Here is a 23,847-nt window from a genome sequence, read left to right as displayed (position 1 = left end):
AGGACTTTTGTGGGAGTTCAGTCAGGCTCGTGGGAAAAATTTTAAGATGAAGTTATAGGATATACACACAAACCTTCTTGGAAGGCTGGAAGGTTTTGCAAAAGTTTCAGGATAGGGTTATGGCTAAAAGCAGCCTAATCCTTACCTTGAGTTAGTAGCTTGGGACGCAGATACAAAGGAATGTAAAGTATTTTATCTAAATAGCTTGTGTACTCATGTGATCCTAAGACCAACCTTTGATCATTTGTGGGCAGGATGGCCCTCTCCAGGGTGGGGGCAGCCAAGTTAATTACCCACAGGGGTTGACTCAAAGCCTTTGTCAATTACATCTGTACTAACTAAATACAAGCATTGCCAGCTTGGAGGGGCTGCAAAACTCTCTTCGGCTGCTGGTGCCGGCCGCCCCCTGGCCTGCTCTTTCACTGAATATCAGTGTCTGAGTACCTGTCTCATCCGTCATGCAGCTGAGCTCTGTAGGACAGACCCCCACAAGTGACGCCCTGCATGAGGAACGCTACAAAAGGATCACGATGGACCCCCCGAAAATGAAGGTGAAAAAGGAACTGCACAGTCAGTAAGTCATTGGTGCCTGCTCAGGATTTCCAAGTTCACAGGGGATTATTCAGGCTAGGGTTTCATCACAGGACAACAGTTATCAGCTCAACAGAAACAGTATATAGACGTATTGAAACAGCTGCTTAAAGCTAGTGGAGCCTCAGTTTGGCAGGCTCAATTAAGGGACGTAACTCAAACTGTTGTATCCCAAAACCCATGGTTCCCTGAAGAAGGCACGCTAGATGTAAAGCTCTGGAACAAGTGGGGAGAAATCTTAAACATCGCGTGCAAGGGCAAGGTCCCAGTATCATCTTTCATGCTATGGGCCTTAGTTAGGGCAGCCCTGGCTCCATTATACACAGAAGAGCCTAAAAAGGAGAAGGAAGAAGAACCATCACCTGCTTTACCACCTCCTCTTCCCTCAGCCCCGATATCACCAGGCCAAAATAAAAAAGGGGAAACGGAGGTTTTGCCTAAGCCCCCTCCTCCAGTAGATAGGAAAAAGGACAGGGGATATGCTACAGTGATGAGACCCTGTCTTAGGCAAGCAGCATTAAAAGGGGAGCTGTTTGCCTGCCCAGTAATGCAAGATCAACAAGGCAATCAGATGTATAAACCCATTTCTTTTAACGCTTATTTAAAAATACGAAAAAACATTAAAGACCAGAGCTGCGCGACCATGCGAGCAGTGGGCAGAAGGCAAGGCTCAGCAGCAGGGAGGCTTGCAGACCTGGAGCCAACAAATGCTCCCAGGAACTCGACCTGCATAGCAGCAACGCAATGAGGAGCCAGGCCCAGCATGCAGAAGCTAGCCTGCTGGGGATGGGCAGGAGGCACATGCAGGAAGGTTTGTGCAGCAGGCAGCAGCCGCCAGGCAGCGGGGTGGTGGAAGCAGCAGTACAGAAAGAAGCAGCACAGACAAAGCACAGCGCCTAAGCAGGTGCAAAGTGGCTGCCGCCCTGGGGCCTGCCTGCTCAGCTCTCCAGCTCTCCAGCCTGTGGCAAAATTTCGTGTGCTCCGTATGTACAAGCGACATCCCAGATTGTAATTCTATGCTAAGATTTGAGTAAAATTTAAAAATTTAAAAAACCTCTTTCTGATAATGGCCACTGTTACCTGTCTCCTACCCCTGACGTGGCTCTTTCAAGATCTGATTTGGGTAGAACAGTTGCCTTTGAAGGGAGAGAAATTACAGAAAGCCCATGAATTAGATAAAGGGCAATTAAAAGCTGGACATGTAGAACCATCAAATAATCCTTGGAATTCGCCCATTTTTGTCATTCCCAAACAGTCTGGTAAATGGAGACTTTTATATGACTTACGTGCTATTAATGCCAATTTGCAACCTATGAAACCCCTTCAGCAGGGGCTCCCTTCCGCCATGGCGATTCCTCACAATTGGCCTATAATTGTTATTGACTTAAAAGACTGTTTTTATATGATTCCCCTAGCAGAACAGGACAGAAAAAAATTTGCGTTTACAATAATGAAAGGCCAGCTTGTCGATTTCATTGGAAAGTGCTTCCTCAAGGAATGCTAAACAGTCCTACCATGTGTCACTATCATGTAAATCAAGCTTTGCTCCCCAGTAGAAAAGAATTTCCTGATTGTAAGGTTATTCATTTTATGGATGATATTTTACTAGCAGCCCCAACGGAACTAATGCTTTTAAATTTACATACCTCTGTCATAAAGAATACAGCTAAAAGGTTTAATTATTGCACCTGAAAAAGCACAAATGTCCTCTCTTTGGAAATATCTTGGGTACATACTAACTTCCCGGTCAGTAAGACCTCAAAAGGTTAAATACTAGCAACTTACACACTTTAAATGATTATCAGAAATTACCAGGCAATATCAACTGGCTCTGCTCCACTTTAGGCATTCCGACTTATAAGCTGCAAAACCTGTTTTCTATCTTAAAGGGCAATACAGTCCTGGATTCTCCCAGAGAGTTAACCCCCGCTGCAAAAAGGGAAATTGAGAAAATAGAACAAGCCATCTCTCAGAGGCAACTAGATTGCATAGACACCCATTATTCCATCCAGTTATTTATTTTTCCCACCAAACACTCCCCTGGAGGGTTAGTAGGACAGATGACCCCCCCAGCACTGTGCTTTCTAGAATGGGTTTTTTTTGCTCACATACCGGGACTAAAACACTCTCTCCCTATATCCAGTTACTTAGTAAAGTCATCCATTCAGGTCGCAGACAATGTTGTCAGTTGCTAGGTTATGATCCTGATATTTTCAGGATTCCTTTAAGTAAAAAGCAATTCAAAGCAGTATTGCCAGCATCTATTGATCTGCAAATAGCTCTCTCTGATTATACAGGACAAATAGAGCATGTCCTTCCTGCTGATAAACTCCTTCATTTCTTATCTCATACTCCTGGGATCTTGCCTACAATAATAGTTCACTCTCCCATACCTAATGCTTTAACACTGTTTACTGATGGTTCAGGTAAATATGGAAAAGCAGCAGTTTGGTGGAGACCACATAATTCCATCACTCTATCTGGGCTTACTAGCACTCAGAGAACTGAGACTGGGGCCCTGATACTGGCTCTGGAGAATTTTTCCACTTAGCCCATCAATATAGTTAGTGATTCTGCTTACTCTGTTTATTTATTTCAGAAACTTGAGAGAGCCCTAATTAAGTCCACTCTGGAGCCCACCCTGTGCGCTCTTTTTCTTCAACTTCAGCAATTGCTAGATCAACGTACACATCCTATTTTTATTACACACATTCGAGCCCACAGCTCACTGCCTGGCCCATTGGCTTATGGCAATAATCAAGCAGACCTTCAGGTTATGATATCACTGCTTGACTAAGCCATGCAATCGCATCAATTTTTCCACCAACACTGGAGAAACTTATCTAAACAATTTCAAGTTACCCAGAGACTGGCTAAACAAATTATCCTACAATGCCCAGATTGTCAGCTCACAGGCACATCCCCTCCTTCAACAGGTGTTAACCCTAGAGGATTAGAACCTAATTAGTTATGGCAAACAGATGTTACATCCCTGAATTTGGAAAACTAAGATGTGTACATTTAGCCATTGATACCAACACTCATCTAATTAGTGCACATGCTCTTCCTTGAGAGTCCACTCGATATGTCATTAAACACCCTTTTTTTTTTTTTTTTTTTTGAGATGGAGTCTTGCTCTGTTGCCCGGGCTGGAGTGCAGTGGCGAGACCCTGGCTCACTACAAGCTCTGCCTCCTGGGTTCACGCCATTCTCCTGACTCAGCCTCCAGAGTAGCTGGGACTACATGTGCCTGCCACCATGCCTGGCCAATTTTTTTTTTATTTTTTATTTTTTTATTTTTAGTAGAGACGGGGTTTCACCGTGTTAACCAGAATGGTCTTGATCTCCTGACCTCGTGATCTGCCCACCTCAGCCTCTCAAAGTGCTGGGATTACAGGTGTGAGCCACCGTGCCCAGCCTATAGATCTTCTTTTAACTTTTGCATTTATATGATGGCCCACAAAAATTAAAACTGATAATGGTTCAGCTTATGCCAACTCACAATTCCAACAATTTTGTCACATGTGGAATATCCAACATTCCACAGGCATCCCGTATAACCCCCAAGGACAAGCCATAGTAAAACATGCCCATTCAACTCTTAAAAATATGCTCAAAAAAGAAAAAGGGGGGAATATGGGTAAAGACCCTGCAACACTATTGGCACAAGCCTTATTTACCCTTAATTTTTAAAATTTAGATGACACATTTCAATCAGCTGTAGATATGCACTTTGCTAAAACCTCTCAAGACATAAAACCTGCAGTTTTATGGAAAGATGTGAACAGTAATGTATGGTGTGATCCAAATGAATTATTAACATGGGGAAGAAGGTATGCTTGTCTCCACACCCCCTCGGGTCCTCTTTGGATTCTAGCACGACACATCAAACCATAGCATGGCATGGCTAGGACCTAACCCGGTACGAGAAATGAAGAAAATAACCCTACAGGACCCACAGCCCCAGACAATGCACCTTCCTTGGACAACACAGGCCCTGGACAGAATGCTGAAGAAGACAAGTCAGAAGACTGAGCGAATCCTGCTCTGGACACAGACACCATTCACTCCAGACAATTGTTCCTTACTATGTTTTATTAATCTTTTTAAATTCTCTCACTTTACCTGCTACCTGTACCTGCTACACTCTATTAAGCTTATCTTCTAAATCTGCCTTTTTTCAGATTTATCTGAAAATCTGCCCTGTTATCTGGGCAGACACTCCCTTCCCAGCTTCTAACAACATGACTGCTTGGCTAGAAGGGGTTAACATAACCCCCAGCGGGGTTCCTTAGTAACAGCACACATCAAACTGAAGTGCCAAGTAATGCTGCAGGTCACTCCTTGATTGGAAAAGAATGTTGCTAATTATACTCATGATTGTCTCATGTTATTTGCTAATTCTAGGATGCAAAGTCAGAATAACAGCAATGACCACCTTGCCTGACAGACCTGTTACTGCACACAGCTGTATGCTTCAGTCAACAGAACCCAATGCAAAAAACAGAAAAGGGGGAGATGTGGGAGTTCAGTCAGGCTGCTGGGAAAAATTTTAAGATGAAGTTACAGGATAGAGACACAAACCTTGGAAGGCTGGAAGGTTTTGCAAAAGTTTCAGGATAGGGTTATGGCTAAAAGCAGCCTAATCCTTAACTTGAGTTAATAGCTTGGGGCACAGATACAAAGGAATGTAGAGTATTTTATCTAAATAGCTTGTTTACTCATGTGGTCCTAAGACCAACCTTTGATCAACCTCAGGTGCATAATTGCTCTCTACTTGGGAAATCAGCAATGTCAATTACCCTCTAGTGGTGTTTACTCAAGACCTTTGTCATTTAATCTATACTGAATAAATGCGAACTTCACTGGCTGTTCAGGGCCACGACTCTTTACAGCACCTTCTTTACAGCACCTTCCTCAGTGTCTGTGAGTGGCCTGGACCCTCAGCCAAACCGACAGGCAAAATATCTATGTCAGCGTATGTCTCTCATCCATCGCTGGGTTAGGGTCTGTGGGTCAGACCCCCACACACTTTCATAGCTAGAAAGGAGAGAATTCAATGCTTAGCTTCAAAGTTTCATAGGACATGCTGACTCTGTTAGGTGCTGATGAGGCTGGTGATTTTAAGTTGAAGCCAATACACATCTACTGTCATAAAAATTGTGGGACCCTTAAGAATTATGCTAAATCAACTCTGCCTGTGCTCTATAAATGGAACAAAGCTGGGATGATAGTACTGCTGAATACAGCATGGCTTACTGAATATTTTAAGCCTGCTGTTGAGACCTACTGCTCAGAAAGAAAGATTTCTTTCAAAATATTACTGCTGATTGACAATGTACCTGGTCACCCAATAGCTCTGACGAAGATGGGCAAGGAGATGAATGTTGTCTACATGTCTGATAACACAACATTCATTCTACAGCCCAGGGATCAAGGAGTAATTTCTACTTTCAAGTCTTTTGGAAGGCTATATAGCTACCATAGACAGTTATTCCTCTGATAGATCTGGGCAAATTAAATTGAAAATCTTCTGGGAAGGCTTCACCATTCTAGGTACCATTAAGAACATTTGTTGGCCAGGCACAGTGGCTCACACTTGTAATCCCAGCACTTTGGGAGGCCAAAGTGGGTGAATCACCTAAAGTCAGGAGTTTGAGACCAGCCTGGACAACATGGTGAAACCCCATCTCTACTAAAAAATACAAAAATTAGCTGGGCGTGGTGGTACATGCCTGTAATCCCAGCTACTTGGGAGGCTGAGGCAGGAGAATCACTTGAACCTGGGAGGTGGAGGTTGCAGTGAGCTGCCACTGCACTCTAGCCTGGGCGACAAGAGCAGAACTCCAAAACTCCATCTCAAAAAAAGAACATTTGGGATTCACGGGAGAAGGTCAACATATCAACATTAACGGGAGTTTGGAAGGAGTGGATTCTAACCCTCATGGATGACTCTGAGGGGTTTAAGACTTCAGTGCAGGAAGTCACTGCAGATGTGATGGAAATAACAAGAGAACTAGAATTAGAAGGGGAGCCTAAAGATGTGGCTGAATTGCTGCAATCTCAGGATAAAACTTGAATGTATGAGGAGTTGCTTCTTATGAATGAGCAAGGGAAAGTGGTTGAGATGAAATCTATTCCTAGTGAATATGCTGTGAACATTGTTGAAATAAAAAGGATTTAGAATATTACATAAACTTAGTTGATAAAGCAGTGGAAGGGATTGAGAGGATTGACTCCAATTTTGAAAGAAGTTTTATTGTGGATAAAATGCTTTTAAACAGCACCACGTGCTACAGAGACATCTTTCATGAAAGGAAGTCAATTGATGTGGCCAACTCCATTGCTGTCTTATTTTAAGAGATTGCTATAGCCACCCTAGCCTTTAGCAATCACCACCCTGATCAGTAAGCAGCCATCAACATTGAGGCAAAACCCTCCACCAGCAAAAATCTTACATCTACATCTGAAGCCTCAGATGATTGTTATTTTCTAGCAATAAAGTATTCTTAAATTAAGGTATGCACATTTGTTTTTACATAGTGCTACTGCACACTTAGACTACAGTATAGTGTAAAGGTAACTTTTATATGCACTGGGAATCCAAAAAAATTTGTGTGACTTGCTTTATTGCAGTGGTCTGGAACTAAAGATGAAATATCTTTGATGTATGTCTATAGAAGCAAACACATACTGACTTCCTAGTTTTCCTAGTTCAACCCAGAGATTAGTGAGTTTGCAGAGCTCAAGTATTGAGCAAGAGTAGTTGGCATCCTATGACCACCATATCATTATGGATTTGCAATTGGAAAGATTCCAGTGAGTAAAAAGTTTCTTGATTAATTGCATTGTTAGATTTTGTTAAAGAAAAGGGTGAGAGAGAAAATCTGTAACTTAGCACTCCAGAAAGATAAAGAAAATAATTTTTTCCTAAATGTATTTATTTTAAAAGATTAGTGAAATAAGAGTGAGGCGTTTAGAGCTATATGGCTTGGGTTTGAGTTCCAGCTTTGCCACTTCCTGAAAAGTGTCCTTGGGTAAGTTACTTACCTATGTCTCAGCTTCTTCCTTTGCAAGATAAAGTTATAAGAGGAGTATTTCCAAGAAAGAATTACTGTGAAAATGGAATGAGGTTATACTCTTTACATGCTTAGAAAAATGCCCAGCATAGAGAAAGCCTCAATTCATTGAAACCGTTATTGTTGTTATTTCTTCCACTTACCATAGATGTAAGGTAATAATTGATAACAATAATCATTGATTTCACTGGAAAACTTCACAAACTATAAAGCTGATAACATAGGTTTAACTCTTGGAAAATGTATAATTCTCCTTGTAATTGTTAGCCTCAACTTTGGTAAATTAAAATCTGTTCTAATGCATAGGTCCTGCTAAGTAATGCTTTATGTCACACTGAGGTAGACCAAGAAAAATTCCACATAGTTGAGCATAATAGAAAGGAACACTAATTTAAGACAGATGATTAAGTATAATAGCGTGATCCCAAATTTTGAGAGCTGTGGGGAAATAACGGGCCAGGGAGGAGACAATATCTGTGTGTAGGTGTGGAGAGGAAGAGGAGGGGAGTATGTTGGAGTGTTGATTTAAAAAGATGTTCTGAGAAGGTTGGCTAGTCTTCCTAAGTATCCAATGACTAGGAACCTCCTGTCACTGGATGACTAATGGAAAGATGGTGATTTTGTAATCCTCTGTGGATTGCCTCTGACACAAATCAATGCATAAAAATCCTAAGTGTGTGAAAATGTATTTTCAACATATTTGAAGTTAATCATTTGTTAAGAGAAAGATAACATCTTCATCTTGAGATTAAAGAAATAACCCAAATGATTACTATCCTAAGACATATTACTCTCTACTGAATTTTTATGTTTCCCCCTGTCTCATAGATGATGTAATATCATCCTGAAAATATAGGTCTGGGTGATGTAAATTACATAGCAACCTGCTCTCAGGAATCTGGGAGCAGCCTATGAATTACAAAAGCATTGAAGCAATAACAGTTTTTACTTTTTTTGTAAGATGATCCTGACAAGGAAAGGTTTATCCTTTCACATAAAAGGAAGATGAGCCTCTTAAAACTACACAGTTAATAATAAATGCTGCAGGTTTTAGGATCCTTATCTGCAGTAGCGTGCTTTATGAAGGTGGTCGCTTTGAGGGTGACAGAACATTGAGTTTACATAACGTAGAAAGATTACCTGTCCCAGGGATTGCCAGTCCAAACCGGCACTGCCGATATACACGTGCTGTTTGTCCACGATCCAGAAGGAGGACTGCAGCCGGCCCTTGTTGTAAGCGGTCATGTTCATGTACGTCACCTCGGCTCCTAGGAGTTCAAGGACAGTCTGGTCAGCCTCTGCGTCAAGGCCCTGCCCGGGCTGTCAGTCACCTACCAGTGGAAATACTCATGGTTCACCATTTCTCCCAATTGACATTTAGGAAAGCTAAATATTTATGTTAGTTTGGTGGAGAGAAGGTCCCCAAGGTATTATTTTGTTCCCTAAAACAAAGAAAACTAAAAAAAAGAAAAGAAAAGAAAAAGCCGGGGGAAATGCCTTTTCCTATGCATATGGCAGAAGAGGTTTTGCATATAGTGACAAGACCACGGCTTCTCAACTCAGATCTGTACTGAAATCCCGGCTGTACCACTTACCATCTGGGCGGTGAGATAGGTACACCATATGCAGTTTTCTTTTCTGAGTAATTTTAATACAGTTTGCAATCAATATAAGGGTCAGTCTTGTTCAGTATCACAGCTCTCCTCAATAAGACGTTGGCCTCTTTATGCTTTCTATACATTTTTCATCCTGTGAACCTTTCACTTGCTTTTACTTCTTCATTCCTTCCCTTTATTATTTAATCTGGGTTTGGTCTCTTCTTCATCTTTATCTGATAGTGTTTTTTTTTAATTTATATTTTATTTTATTTTTGAGACAGAGTCTCACTCTGTTGCCCAGGCTAGAGTACAGTGGTGTAATCTCGGCTCACAGCAACCTCCACCTCCCAGGTTTAAGTGATTCCCTTGCCTCAGCCTCCTGAGTAGCTGGGATTACAGGCGTGTGCCACCATGCCCGGCTAATTTTTGTACTTTTAGTAGAGAGGGGTTTTTACCATGTTGGCCAGGCTGGTCTCGAGCTCCTGACCTCAAGTGATCCACTTGCCTCGGCCTTCCAAAGTGCTGGGATTACAGGTATCTGATAGTTCTTAATTTAAGCAATGATTATTCAAGCTTTACTGAAATGCAACCTTGAATGGTTAACTAAATCACTCAGACTATTGTTAATGCCAAAAGTATATTTGAAGAGCTGAATGTGACCAATTGTTTTAGGCTTCATGTGGTAGGATCCAGTGTCAAGCCTTTATGCATTACTGCTTCAAATGCATTTACAAACCTCTCAAAAGGAGCATACTGTCCATTCAATGCAAGGGTATTTAAATAAATTTCTGCTAAAGGTCTATTCCCTTTAAAATAACAGACCTATATGCATATATTTAATGAACTAAGCTATTGTGTCTTCAGGTATTTATTATTAACGAAGACGATGTATTCCAGGGGCACACTTCGTTGTCAGAGTCTTCATTACCACAGGCACACATAAGACTGTATGCAGAAGGATACATTTCAGCATATCAGAAAGGAAGGAGAGTAATTTACACTATGAACTTAATGCTTAACTCTTAGGAAAATGTAAACAATGCATCTAGCTTCCTTGTGGCAGGAGGATGAAAAGAGATGTTATGAGGTTGGGAGAGAATCTCTGAGGGGAAGACAGCACCCACACAGATTTTCTCTGAGGGTAGAGCAGTTTCTTTGTCCTACAAGTGGCGGGCACATGTTTCTCTGCCTCCAGCCATCCTGGAATAGTAACATCCAAAAAAGAGTTGCAGATCCCAGAGGAGGAACTTGGGTATGGCAGAATCTGAATATCTAAAATGGGTAGTTACCCTGGCAGGTATGGAGAGACCCAAATCTGCATGGAGGTGTGGCCGGCCCCACAGACACAGCTGCCAGTGTTCCTCAGTAGATAAACAGAGCATTTGTCCTTAGATACAGGATTAGTTCCCTAGGTCTGCCATAACAAAGTACCCTAATCTGGATGACTTAAAACAGCAGAAACTTATCCTCCGTTCTGGAGGTTAGAAGTCCAAAACCAAGGTGTCAGCAGGGCCAAACTTCCTCTGGGACATGCAGGGAAGCATCCTTCCTTGCCTCTTCTGGTGGTGCCCATTCATCTCTGGGGTTTCTCGGCTTGTAACTGCAGCACTCTCATCTCTGCCTCTGTTGTCCCATGGCATCTTCTCCCTACACCTCTATTTTCTCTTCTTATCAGGACACTACTCAAGTTGGATGAAGATCCCGCCCCCCACTACAGTACGATCTTAACTAATTACATCTGTAAAATCCCCATTTTCAAGTAAGGTCACAGTCTGCAGTTCTGGGGATTACATCTTCTACATATCTTTCTGGGGGACGCAATTCAACCCATAACAGAGACCCAGGTCACTTTACCTGGCCATGCTTTCCAATAGCAATCAACTGGTCAGCACTGAGGGAAGCACCTTCTCTTGTCTCTGGGAGGAACAGAATGAAGGTGACCCTGGTGCTGGCCTCAGATTCCACATCAGCATGCACCTTGTCAGGCCTTCCCCTGCTTTCTTATTCTGCCTAGAAACTCCTCGAACCCTCTGTGACACTGACTGGCCCTCATCTCCTGGCGTGGGACACTGTGTCTGAAACTCGGCCCCATGGCCAGTTGCCATTTGCATCAGACTGTTTATGAGTTCTTGGAGTCCTCATCTGTTGTCACACAGGTCCCCTGCAGCCCCAGCCCCAAGGCAGCACTGAGTCAATCTGAAGAGTCCACTGGGGACGACCTCTTTGTACCTCTCCATCCCACACCCCATCTACACTGCTCTAAAAGTACCATGTTATTTTGCAATTTAGCTTAGAAAGTTTGACTTCAGAGATGATGGTCGTGTGTAACCCTCCAGCCAGAGCCTCTGCAGCTACTTAATGATGCCTAAAATTATTTTACAAAGGAAAAGTATCATTCCTTTGACAAAGCTTTACTGAATATCTAATATATACCAGATGCTGTGCTATGTAAAATTAGGGATAAAAGACCTCAAGTGACTGATTCAAATTCAGACATACTAAAATACTGTCTTAGTCCATTTGGGCTGCTATCACAAAACACCATACACAACAGAAATGTATCCCTCAGAGTTCTGGAGGCTGTGAAGTCCAAGATCAAGGCATTGGCAGATTCAGTGTCTAGTGAAGGTCAACTTTCTGGTTCACAGAGGGTGCCTCCTCACTGTGTCCTCATGTGGTGGAAAACATGAGGGTCTCTCTCTGACTTCTTCTTCTAAGGGGACTAATCCCATTCATGAGGGTTTTGCTGCTTTCCTAACCTAGTCACTGCCAAATCTCTCACCTCCTAATACCATCACCCTGGGGGTTAGGATTTCAACACATAAATTTGGGGGTACACAAACATTTGGGGCACAGTAGTGTCATCTTTAAAATGATCAGGATCTGCTCCAGTCCTGCTGCTCAGATAGGAGGGGCACCAAGGAGCTGAGAGATCAGAAAGTGGAGTCCTTACTGCTGTATCAGGGAACCCCAAGTGAAGGCCGAGAGCAGGAAAGACAGTAAATGGCTTCACAGTCTGCCCAGGGCCCCAGCAGAGCTGTGTGTAGAGATCAAGCAATATGTAATGCTAGTAATTCCCATTTATTGAATACCTGTGTGCCCAGTGACAAGATAGCTATGTTACAACAGTCTCACATGGCATGCTTCATTTTCTCTATTTAGGACACGATAAATTCCTGTATGTGGTATAAGAAAATCCACTGAAAATATTTATGATACATCTGAAAAAATATATATTTTTGTATATGGTTCATGGACTATCACTTCCCCATTACAAATTATCTGTTTTTCTATCTAAATATTGATGCTCCATCTATCTCTGAAGACATATGCTTTTATCTTTATTAACAGCTGTATATATATATATATATATAAATAGAGAGAGAGAGAGAGAGAGAGAGAGAGAGTCATGTCTAACATGTCCCTCAGTTTATTCAATATTTTACTTAAGAGAATTTATATTTACATGCACTTTTAGAATATATTTGTTCGTTGGTTATAGAAATAATTTTCATCCTATTGGGTCTTTATGTAATACGTATTAGGAAGCGATGGTTAAAATATAATGTTGTCTGACTACAAAACATATTTAATGATTAAAAAGTATATAATATGCCACTTACTGCATTTATGTGCATAACCTAAATTTGAGTTTATTTCATATTGTTGTGTTAGAATTGCAATTAGCAAAGACATGCAATACAGGCCTGAACATTTAGATAAAAGGGCAGAGTAATTTTTCATGCATTACATTTATGCAAATACACACAATATATAATAAATAAATCAAATTCTTTCCATTTACATTAAAAATTTGAAAAATTTTTATAGAAAAGATGACTTTAATTTCTACTTCTAAAATAATTTTAGGCTTTTTTTTTACAATGTCACATATTTTTTAAAAATGTATATATAGAATGCCACAATTTTATGAGCACTAACAGAAACACTTCAGATTTTTTTTCTATAGTTATTTTTATGACCCAGAAAACAGGGATCCTATATATTAAAGAGTTATTATGTTAAAATGACAGCAAGAGCTATGCATAAGAAACATGGAGTAATTTATGAGAGCCGCTCATCAATATTCACGGGGGTTATTCAAGCTTAGTATCCACATGCAAAAGAATGCTGAAAACCAGCCCGTTTGTCCTGTTACTGGTTTCCTTTTCTCCATGGGAATCACCAGCTCACAGGAAGCCTTTTCTAAAATTCTGTGCTAGACTATTCAGAGCCAACAAAGGCTTCGCATTACCAAATAGTTAATATGTTCAAAACTAATATGTAGGTTAGTGACAGGTTTTAAATCCAATTACCATTAGAAAACCACAGGTTTTAAGAAAATTATTTTCCATTTATATTAAGGTACAATTTACTTGTAGTAAAATTCACCCTTTTGAGCATATCACTGCAATCAGAATGCAGAACAGTGTCATCGTCCCCAGGCTTCTTTTGCAGTGACTTCCTCTTCAAACCCCAGCCCTTGGCAACTACGCAGCAGGATTTTTTTTGTGTGTGTGTGCCTATAGTTTTCCTTTTGTAAGAATGTCATACAAATTGAGTCATAGAGTATGCAGCCCTCTGAATCCTGCCTCTCACTTAGCATAATGCACGTGAGACCCATTCATGCTGTCATGTGGAACAGTGGTTTCTCTTTGCTGTTGAGTGATGTTCCATGGTATGGAATGCACCACAAATAGCGCATGTGAGACCCATTCATGCTGTCGTGTGGAACAGTGGTTTGTTTCCCTTTGCTGCTCAGTGATATTTCACGGTATGGAATGCACCACACATAACACATGTGAGACTCATTCATGCTGTTGTGTGGAACAGTGGTTTGTTTCTCTTTGCTGTTGAGTGATATTTCATGGTATGGAATGCACCACACATAACGCATGTGAGACCCATTCATGCTGTCATGTGGAACAGTGGTTTCTCTTTGCTGTTGAGTGATATTTCATGGTATGGAATGCACCACACATAATGCATGTGAGACCCATTCGTGCTGTAGCGTGGAACAGTGGTTTGTTTCTCTTTGCTGTTGAGCGATATTTCATTGTATGGAAGGCACCACAGTTTGCTTATCCATTCTCCAGTTGAGAAACATTTGGGTAGTTTCCACTTACTGGTGATGACAAATAAAGCTGCCGCAAACACTCATGCATACATTTTTGCGAGAATGTAGTTTTCATTTCACTTGGGTAAATACCTAGGAGTGAGATTGCTGAGTCATATGGTAAATATATGTTTAACTTTATAAGAAACTGCCAAACTGTTTACCCAAAGCGTCTGTACCAGTTTGCATTCCCACCAGCAATATCTGTTAGTCTAAGTCATTCTGTATCCTTGCCAGAACCTGGTACTACATTTATATAAAGTTTTTCCTTTAAATATTATAGACTTCTGAGATCAGAAAATATCTTTAAATCTGGCTTCATTTAATTAAATATATTTTTAAGACAGCTTTGAAAGTATATTAAGTATGATTAACCATTTTTTGCTTTTATAGATTTCTTTTCTAACAGGAAAAAAAAATATGTGTCAGTTTCTCTGTGTGCAGCCCCTGACCCATTGCCCAGAGATCTCCGGATGTCAACCGAGAGATGCATACATCACAATGTGACGCGTCAGGACCATGGCCTAATGGCTGCGCACAGCTGCTGGTGATGAGTCCAGATCTCTGCAGATCCTCCTACTTTCGGCCCCACGGTCTACTTGTTTAACTGATGGCTCATAGGCATTATTAGTAACTCAAAATAATGTTTTTTGATGCCAAAACCAAAAAGTGATAAATCAAGAGTATATCTTTCTTTCTATTGTTGCTTTATAAAATACTTTCATGCTATCCAGGCAGTCCTAATTAAATCTTAAACAACAAACAAGGCTAAGGTTCAGAACTAGAAATGTTAAGCTACAAATATGCTAACTGATGATGTGAAAATCAGGTCCCAACTGGTCATACTAATCAAGATAAAGTGATGCGGCTAACCTCCACGTTTTACACGCTTCTTGGGAAGTCAAATGTTAAAAATCAGGAAACTCCAAATTACTCATTATAACTCCTTTGAGCTTTAACAGAGATGCTTCATTGAAATTTAATAGAGAATGTTCCTGGTTTTGGAAGGGTTCTGTTTCTTTACTAAACTATTCTTAGGATATTAACCAAAATATCGTACTTTATTTTGTGCTTACATATTTCAATGGAAATAATTCTGTTGTTAAAATTTAAGAGAGAAAATGAAAATATTAACTAAAAGGTTATTAAAAATTTTTTAAAGAAAAAAGTATAATGCCATGATGAATTGAAAATTAATGTTACTACTTTGAAGAATCAAGTTGATTGCATGTACACACATTTTAAAAGGAGTATACTCTTGAGAGCCTTCCTCTACCAAGACTTTCTAGCATTAAACTTGTTTATCATAGATCTGTTCCAAATCCCATGTGGTAGAGTTAGTAACTATCTCATCTATAGATTATTCTTTTTGAGGACACTAATGTTTGCCTTATAGTCAGATTTCAGAGTCCCTCACTGTTTTAATTTTTAATTTTTTTTTAAGAGATGGGTCTCACTATGTTGCTCAGGCTGGCCTTGAACTCCTGGGCTCAAGCAATCCTCCAGCCATAGCCTCATAAGTAGCTGGGACTATAGGCATAAGCACCACACCTGGCCTCAACACTGTTCTGTTTGTTTGTTTGTTTTGTTTTGGAGACAGAGTCTCGCTCTGTCACCCAGGCTGTGGTGCAGTGGTGTGATCTTGGTTCATTGCAACCTCTGCCTCACGAGTTCAAGCAATTCTCATGCCTCAGCCTCCCAAGTAGCTGGTACTACAGGCACACACCGCCACATCCTGCTGATTTTTATATTTTAGTAGAGACGGGGTTTCACTGTGTTGCTCAGGCTGGTCTCAAACTCCTCAGCTCAGGCAATCTGCCTGCCTCGGCCTCCCAAAGTGCTGGGATTACAGGTGTGAGCCGCCGTACCTGGCCCTCTTCACTGTTCTTTATGTGTGGATGATATTACATGGGTAGGGCTAAACGTCACCACCAATTTCCTACAGTACAGATCTGTGGGGACCACCCTTTGATGTGCGTCTGTTACATGCTTTTTAGGACGTGACTGTGTTTGTGATTCTACTCCTTTATGATCAACTTAAAAATTCCCAGACTCATATTTTGATTAGAAACAATTCACAGATAATATTAGATACTTGTTGAGTAGGAGTAGTTAATGCATCATCCCAGGATACCCATTCCCATCTAAAATTGCTAAAGAATTATTTATTATCACTTCCGTTCCGAATCTTCTCCTGAAGCTTGTTGTTATCTCTAGGTTAAACACTAGTTTCTAGGTTAAAACTAGTTTCATAACTAGTGTTATCAAAATGGAATATTAGATTCTGAAGAGGTTTAACAATGGCGTGTTCACATTTACACATTACACTTGCACACGAGGAAGATGGGAGGAAACGAGCAACTTTAAGGAGACAACTAGTTGAAGAATTTAATTCCAGTGAAGATAAGGAAAGTTTAATTCTACCTACTCTTGAATTGATATAAACTAGATCTATCTTCCATATATCTAGCAGTTCTCTTTCTGTCTCCCTCATAAAGAGGAAACAAAATCTTCACAGGGTATTTGTGAGTTGATGTTATGTGTAGCGTATACATGCATCATTTCTTCCCTGACGACATGTCCTTTTAATAGTACCCGATGCACCCACAGGACACAGAATGGGAAAGCCTAGGTCCCATGTGAAAACATGTAGTCTCTATTTGGTCACAGCTGATTGGACCAAATGTGGGCACTAACCTAAGCTGAGCCATCCTAATTTCTTCTTTTGGGAATTCAAAATTGAGCCACAAAGTAAGTTACTTAAAAGCAGCTGTGTTGGGGAGTCATACACATACAGAGGTTGACATGACTGTCCAAGTCCACATAATAGAAAGATAAGAGAAGTCAAGCTTCAGAGAATGAGGGAGGGAGGGAGGGAGGGAGGGAGAGGGAGAAGGAGAGAGAGGAAGGGAGGGAGGGAGGGAAGGAAGGAGAGAGAGAGGAAGATGAGAGAAGAGGAAGAGGAGCACCAGGAGAGAGCAAACCAGGGTGAAAAAGACACTGTCCTCGTCCTCGCAACAGAGAGAAATGATGAATGAGAAAATGGGGGGGAGTCCACCACTGTCCCACTCAAACCAGTTTCATGACTTTCTGTGAGTTCCTCTAAATCTTTGGCATAAATTACTTGTCATTTAAGCTTGTTTCAGAAGGATTTTCTTTCTTTCCTAAGCTATTCTTATGGTATTAACCAGATAATGTTGTACTTTATTTTCTGCATACATAATTTTTGAAGTCCCTCAACTTTTATATGTGTGCTTTTAATATTAGACTAAAATTGTTTAGTTGTGGCCTAAAAACTCAAGCAATTTTTAGCAAAGAGCCTGTTGCACAGGTTGCATGAGTAAATGACTCAAAGGCTGAAGATTCAAAATAAACATCCTGTCAAAATACTCATCAAAATGGCACAAAAGAAAACATGCTAGTACACTGTGGTTAAAAAATGGAAAATAAAGTTCCACATTCCCCATGAATCCCCATGATGAAATCAAACAGAATTTATCTCCAAGTTCATTTCCAGTAAGCCTCGTTTTAAAAGCATATTTTCAGCAGCTTTAATATGTTTGATGATAAAACACGTATACCTTCAAGAGAATGTATGTAACTTATAAGTAGATTATAAAGCATAATAAAATGGATACTTGTGAATCTTCCACCCTAAAAACTAGAACCTCACCAAAATGTACTACTATTAAAGCTGTGTTTCTCCATACAGATACATATATGTATATCCTGTTGAAATTGAGTTGGATCTATAGATCAATTTGGGAAGAATTGACATATGTATGTGGCATATATATTCATTTATTTGTTGATTTTCTCTCAGCATTTTGTTATTGTTTGTATGATTTTTGACACCATCACGAATGGAACAGCTTTTTAATTTTTATTTTCATTTGTTTGCTGCGAGTGAAGAGAAATATAATTGACTTTTGTTTAGGAGTCTCATACACTGTAACTTTCCTAAGCCCACTATTACTTCTTGTATTTGCTTTCTAGATTCCTTGGGATTCTTTTTTTCCTAGAATATCATTGCCTCTACAAACTGAAGCAATTTTATTTCTTCTATTCCAAAATGTATTTGTTTTCCTTGCCCTATGTCACTGGTAAGACCTCTAAAAAAATATTGATAAAAAAAAAAAAAAGCTGTGTTTCTCAATTAGGGTCCATTCAGTTCTCCAAGCTACCCACTGCCCCATCCCCAGGGGACGTGCAGCAATGCCTGGAGACATTTCTGGTTGTCACAACTGTCAGGGGGATGCTATTAGTATTTAGTGGGTAGAGGCCAGAGATGCTGCTAAACATCCTACATTGCACAGGATAGGCCCCAAACAGCAAAGAATTATTCAGCTCACAATGTTGACAGCTTCAAGGGTGAGAAGCCCTGCATTAAAGCTGTGTGTTTATGCCTAATCCCATATGTCTACCACTTTCCTGTAATGCAACCACTATTTTAATTCAGTATTTAACATTATCTTATTTCTAAAATATAATTTATCCCATACATATGCATCCCTAATAGCATTATAAAATTAATCACTAGCTTTTGAAAAGAATACTAATGAGCCTCAAGCATATATCAAAGGGAAACATGACATTATGAATAATTATAGATTTCTGGAAAGGTTTTCACCTATTTCCTGAAAGCAAGGTTTGCAGCAGAAATTTATCTTATCCATCAATCTCTTCTTCTGAATATATTAATTTGTGTGAACAATGAAAAAAATCATAGTTCGCCTGTTCTTGGGGGCTTTAATTCTTATTAACCAGTACAGTTCAATCAATTTAATTACCAACATTTTAGAATTCATTGGCTAGAAGGCTAAAGGGGAAACATGAAAGGGTGAAAATCATCTGTCACGACACATCGTTGCTTTCAAATAATTCAGTAAATGAGAGTAAGGAAACTTTTAAGATAATCAATTATGTATTTCAGCTGTAAAAATAAAAAGAATCTTAACAGCACAATGCATTTTTAATTTTAACATATCTATTCAAATACTGTGAAAACTATGTTGTAGAATCTCTCACAGGTTGCTTTGATGCTTCATTTTTAGTCTACAGGTTTGGACCTACAAGGGTGGTTTCTAAGAGTTGTCTCTTCCCTGTCATATACTTGTCTTATGACTAGGATATTCTGCTTCTCGGGAAATACTGTGCTTTGATTATATATAACCTTCTAGTCCAACAGTTAAGCTATCTATAGGAATGTTTGCTTTCAGAAACAATTAGGCTTAAAAATAAAGACTGTGCTCAAAAATAATAAACTTACTTAAAAATAACATTTACTTGAGTAATGTTGCCTCAATTATGCATAAAATTTAAACATTCTACACTTAAAACGGATCAGCAAGAACATTGTCTACAGTGGCTCATTAGTTCTATTAAAAAATAATGGGGTCTAGGAGGTTGGTAGCTGCCGGGGCACGTGCTACGGCTTCCTCCCTCTTCCTCCTCCCTGTTGAGGTCACACAGCTATCTCTATGGCCACGAAGGAGGACAGTGGGGAATGACGAGTACTTCCGAGGCATCCGTGTTGGTGCCAGTGCTCACGGAGAGAAGGCAGCCTCTTAGAGCCCAGCACAGTTGCAGTGCCAGGGAGGATGGAGATCCAGTAGCTTTGGAGGAGCTTTGCTTTCTTGGAAAAGCCAACATCGTTTCTCTTTACCTTACCATTTGCTGTCCAATAATGCCAGAAGATTCCACAGCCCAATCTGCTGTGATTCTGAGATGACAAACCTACTTATATTGTTACATGACACCTCATCTAATACATCAACAGCTTAGAGGAGGCTCACCAACTAGAGAAAACATATGGCTACCATTGAGTTAGGTAAAATGGAAGAGACAAGAATTCTTCGGGACATTTACAAAGATGTTTCAAGAGAATAATCTAAGGATAAGGCAATGAGCTTAGAAATTTTTAAAAATCCAAAACAATAATTCAATAGAGGAAATCTAATATAGGATTGGCAGCACTGAATGCTGAAATAATAACCTGGATGTCTAAAAGGAATAATTTACTTGTAAGACAGAGTGAAACAAAGAAATTGAAACGACTAAAAAACTAATACAAGAAGGATGTATCCAGGCACTAATATCTCAAAGTCTCAGAGGGAGTAAAAGTGATCTCTTTAAAAATAAGGAAAAAAAAAAAGAAAGAAAAAGAAAAAAAGATGACCAATGTAAGCAAAAATGACGAGAGAGCTTAACTAAGATATTCAAAATCTAATTGCGGTAGTTCTAGAAATACTCAAAATCAGAGGAGAAGAAATTATAAATAATAGTAAAATTCCCAAGGACTGAAAGACCTAAGTTTTAAAATTTTAAAGCCCACCAATCCCCGGCAAAAGTTTAAAAAGGCCCACACACATATCATAATACAATTTCAGAATACTGGAAATGAAAAGAGATTTTAAACACTTTCAGAGAGGAAATGAACAAGTCAAATTTTTAAATAGTATTCACAAATAAGGGAGAGTATATATTTATGTAATTTGGGGGGATATGTACCTTATTTAGGAAAGTATTAATTTAGAATATAAAATATGTGCTGCATTTTTTTTCTCTTTGAGTATACATAATTGAAGGGAAAAAATCATCAAGTCTTAGTACTTTAAAAGGCTTATTCATAAGCCAGGTGTGGTGCTCAGATGGGCAGATCACTTGAGGTCAGGAGTTCGAGACTAGCCTGGCCAACATGATGAAACCCCATCTCTACTAGAAATACAAAAATGAGATGGGCAAGGTGGTGGGTGCCTGCAATCCCAGCTATCCAGGAAGCTGAGGTAGGAGAATTACTTGAACCCAAGAGGTGGAGGCTGCAGTGAGCTAAGATCATGCCACTGCACTCCAGCCTGCATGACAGAGTGAGACTCCATCTAAAATAAAATAAACTAAGAAATAAAAGGTTTGGCTGGGTGCGGTGGCTCACACCTGTAATCCCAGCACTTTGAGAGGTCCAGACAGATGGATCACCTGAGGTCAGAAGTTCGAGACCAGCCTGGCCAATATGGCAAAACCCCATCTCTACAAAAAATAAAAAATTAGCCAGGCGTGGTGGCAGGAGCCTGTAATCCCAGCTACTCGGGAGGCTGAGGCAGAAGAATCGCTTGAACCCAGGAGGCCAAGGTTGCAGTGAGCTGAGATTGTGCCACTGCACTCCAGTCTGGGTGACAGAGCAAGACTCTGACTCAAATGAATGAATGAATGCATGAAATAAAAGGCTTATTCATGTTAATTTGAGCTTAGTCACTGAAAGAAAATTAGGTCATTCTTTGGTTAGGTATCTGTGACAGGTATAAGGGACTGAGTCTCAGGGGAAGGGAATGACTTGCCTGTTGCCCACAGCTACCAAGTAAGCTGAGACCCAGGGTTTTAAGTTCAAATTCAGGATTCTCCTGGCCTCTGGCTCAGAATCACACAACAATCTGAATGACTCTGATGCCCTAGAGAGATGTTCCTCTTACAAGTGGGAACGCTTAAAATAAATCACTATTAGAAAAGACTGATTTCTAATGAGTCCCCTATTCAATATTGTTCCTTAAGAAAGGCTAAAGGAAGAGAGAGAGAGGAGTTGGAGGTAGTGAGAGCAGCAGGGAGGGAGGGAGGGAGGGAGGGAGGGCTGGCGGCAGGCAGGCAGGCAGAAAGGAAGCGAGCAAGGAAGCAAGCAAGCTAGCTAAGTGGTCCTTCAGAGGTTTGGCTTTGTTCATTATCTCCGGCAAGTAGCATAGTGCTGGCCATGTTTTTGGGTCCAATAAACATGAAAAATAAGACTGAACAAGTGAATGAGGGAATGAATCAATGTTTGCAAACAGCCTTCCTCTAGCTCTGTGTGTCCCTCTCTGTCTCCTCCTACACTCTCTGTCTCGGAATAACTGACTGAAAGAAATCAGTCGTGGCCTCCAACAAAGTCAGACTCAACGTACTGGGGCAGAAAAGGAGCCAGCATTGTGAAGGAAATACGCTAGAAGAACAATCCTTTCTACGTGGGAGGTGTGGTTAAATTCAACTGTAAAGATGGTTCCATTCCAAGCCAAATTAATAACAAAAGGAAAAATTAGGCAGCAAGACAGGACTAACATGACTTAAACAAAACTCCCAAATGTTAACGCATTTGTTCCTTCCTTTGAGAACCAATAGTTTCAATATTTATTCTTCTTCCAGAAAAAAAAATTACAATGTGTCTTCCATTCCAAATGAGATACAAATTCATTTCTTTACTTCTCAAGTTATCACAGAACTCAAAGGAGGTGAAGGAGGGAGGGTTTCTTCGTAACATTCATTCCAGCCAACCGTGCATTGAATGCCTCTAAGACTTCTAAGTTCTCCTTAGCACTGCTCCAGTCTTAAGGAGCCCCACATCTTATGAACTCAATGGCCGTCAGATCTCAACACTCTTGCCAAACCCCTGCTGCAGGACAAAGACAGTGGCATTGAACTTTTTTTTCAGAAAAAGAAATGGGTAAGAGTTAAACCATATATGAAACCAGGACAAGGTGAAGAGGCAATGCCAGGTGTCAGCAGGAATCATGGAGCTGGTGGAACAGTAGAGTGAACTCCAGGGACTGGGGAGGCAGACGATGGAGCAGAAAATGGGGACATAGGGAGAGGGTTTGGGTGGTCCAACTTAACACCTGGAGTTGCCACCTGCTGGGAATTTATTGGCCCACTTCGGTTTTCTTGCTTCTTGGTGGTACAAGAGTGGCACATGCTCACCTCCCTGGATGTGTGGGCACCAGACACGCTCTGATCTTTCCTCTCATTTCTTCCTTTCTCAGTCCCTGATTCTGCCAATAAGCCTAACTGGGGATGGGATGGGAAGGGAGAGTGCAGTAGGAGGGAGGGAGGTGACAGAAAGGCTCTGAAGAAAAATCCTGTGGATGGCATCTCTAGTTAGTTCCTGGTGTAGACTTGAGGGCCCTGACATCAGACTTCCTGGTTTGAATGTTGCTTATGCCACTTAGCAGCTAAGTGTCCCTGTACAAACCTGTGCCTTGGTTTTCTTCTCTATAAAATGGGGATGAAATAAGAGAGGAAGTATGTTACAGAGTTTCGTGAGCTCTAAATGAGTTCATAGATTGAAGCACCTGCGTGACGAAAGTGCTCTGAAACGTGAATCTCTGTGCAGTTCCCTTTTGTAACCGCTCATCACAAGAGTCATTTCTTATTTAGCATTTGTTTTCTTTGCTGGGTTATAAGCCTCATGAGGGTAATAACAGGGTTCTGATTTGGCCACATCCAGAGGCATTCAATAGATATCTGCTGAATGAATGGATGAACCACCTTTAGATCACCTTTAGTATTCCCTTCATAAGTCACCAAGAAATAACACAATTCATTTAATAGGCCTGTGGCCATTCAATTAGGTGATAGAACTAGGGATGAATGTTCAACTTTTAAAATTAAATTCGTCCTGATTAACGTTGGTTCACTGTACCCAGCAGAAAGCTCAGTGTATATCCTA

General features: G+C 40.4%; 1 protein-coding gene across 5 annotated transcripts in view; it reads right to left on the bottom strand.

The window, feature by feature from the left end:
* PLD5 (phospholipase D family member 5) overlaps positions 1 to 23,847 on the bottom strand; it is a 444,561-nt gene that overhangs the window by 130,798 nt on the left and 289,916 nt on the right. For all 5 annotated transcript variants that reach the window (XM_031002678.3, XM_055380520.2, XM_055380524.2 and 2 more), the window contains one exon: positions 8,811 to 8,938. In XM_031002678.3, the coding sequence (XP_030858538.2) occupies positions 8,811 to 8,938 (128 nt within the window). The remainder of the gene's footprint in view (positions 1 to 8,810; positions 8,939 to 23,847) is intronic.

This window comes from Gorilla gorilla, chromosome 1, assembly GCF_029281585.2.
Source record: "Gorilla gorilla gorilla isolate KB3781 chromosome 1, NHGRI_mGorGor1-v2.1_pri, whole genome shotgun sequence".
NCBI lineage: Eukaryota > Metazoa > Chordata > Mammalia > Primates > Hominidae > Gorilla > Gorilla gorilla.
Note: the sequence above shows the minus strand (reverse complement) of the source record. Positions and strands in the feature narration are given on the sequence as shown.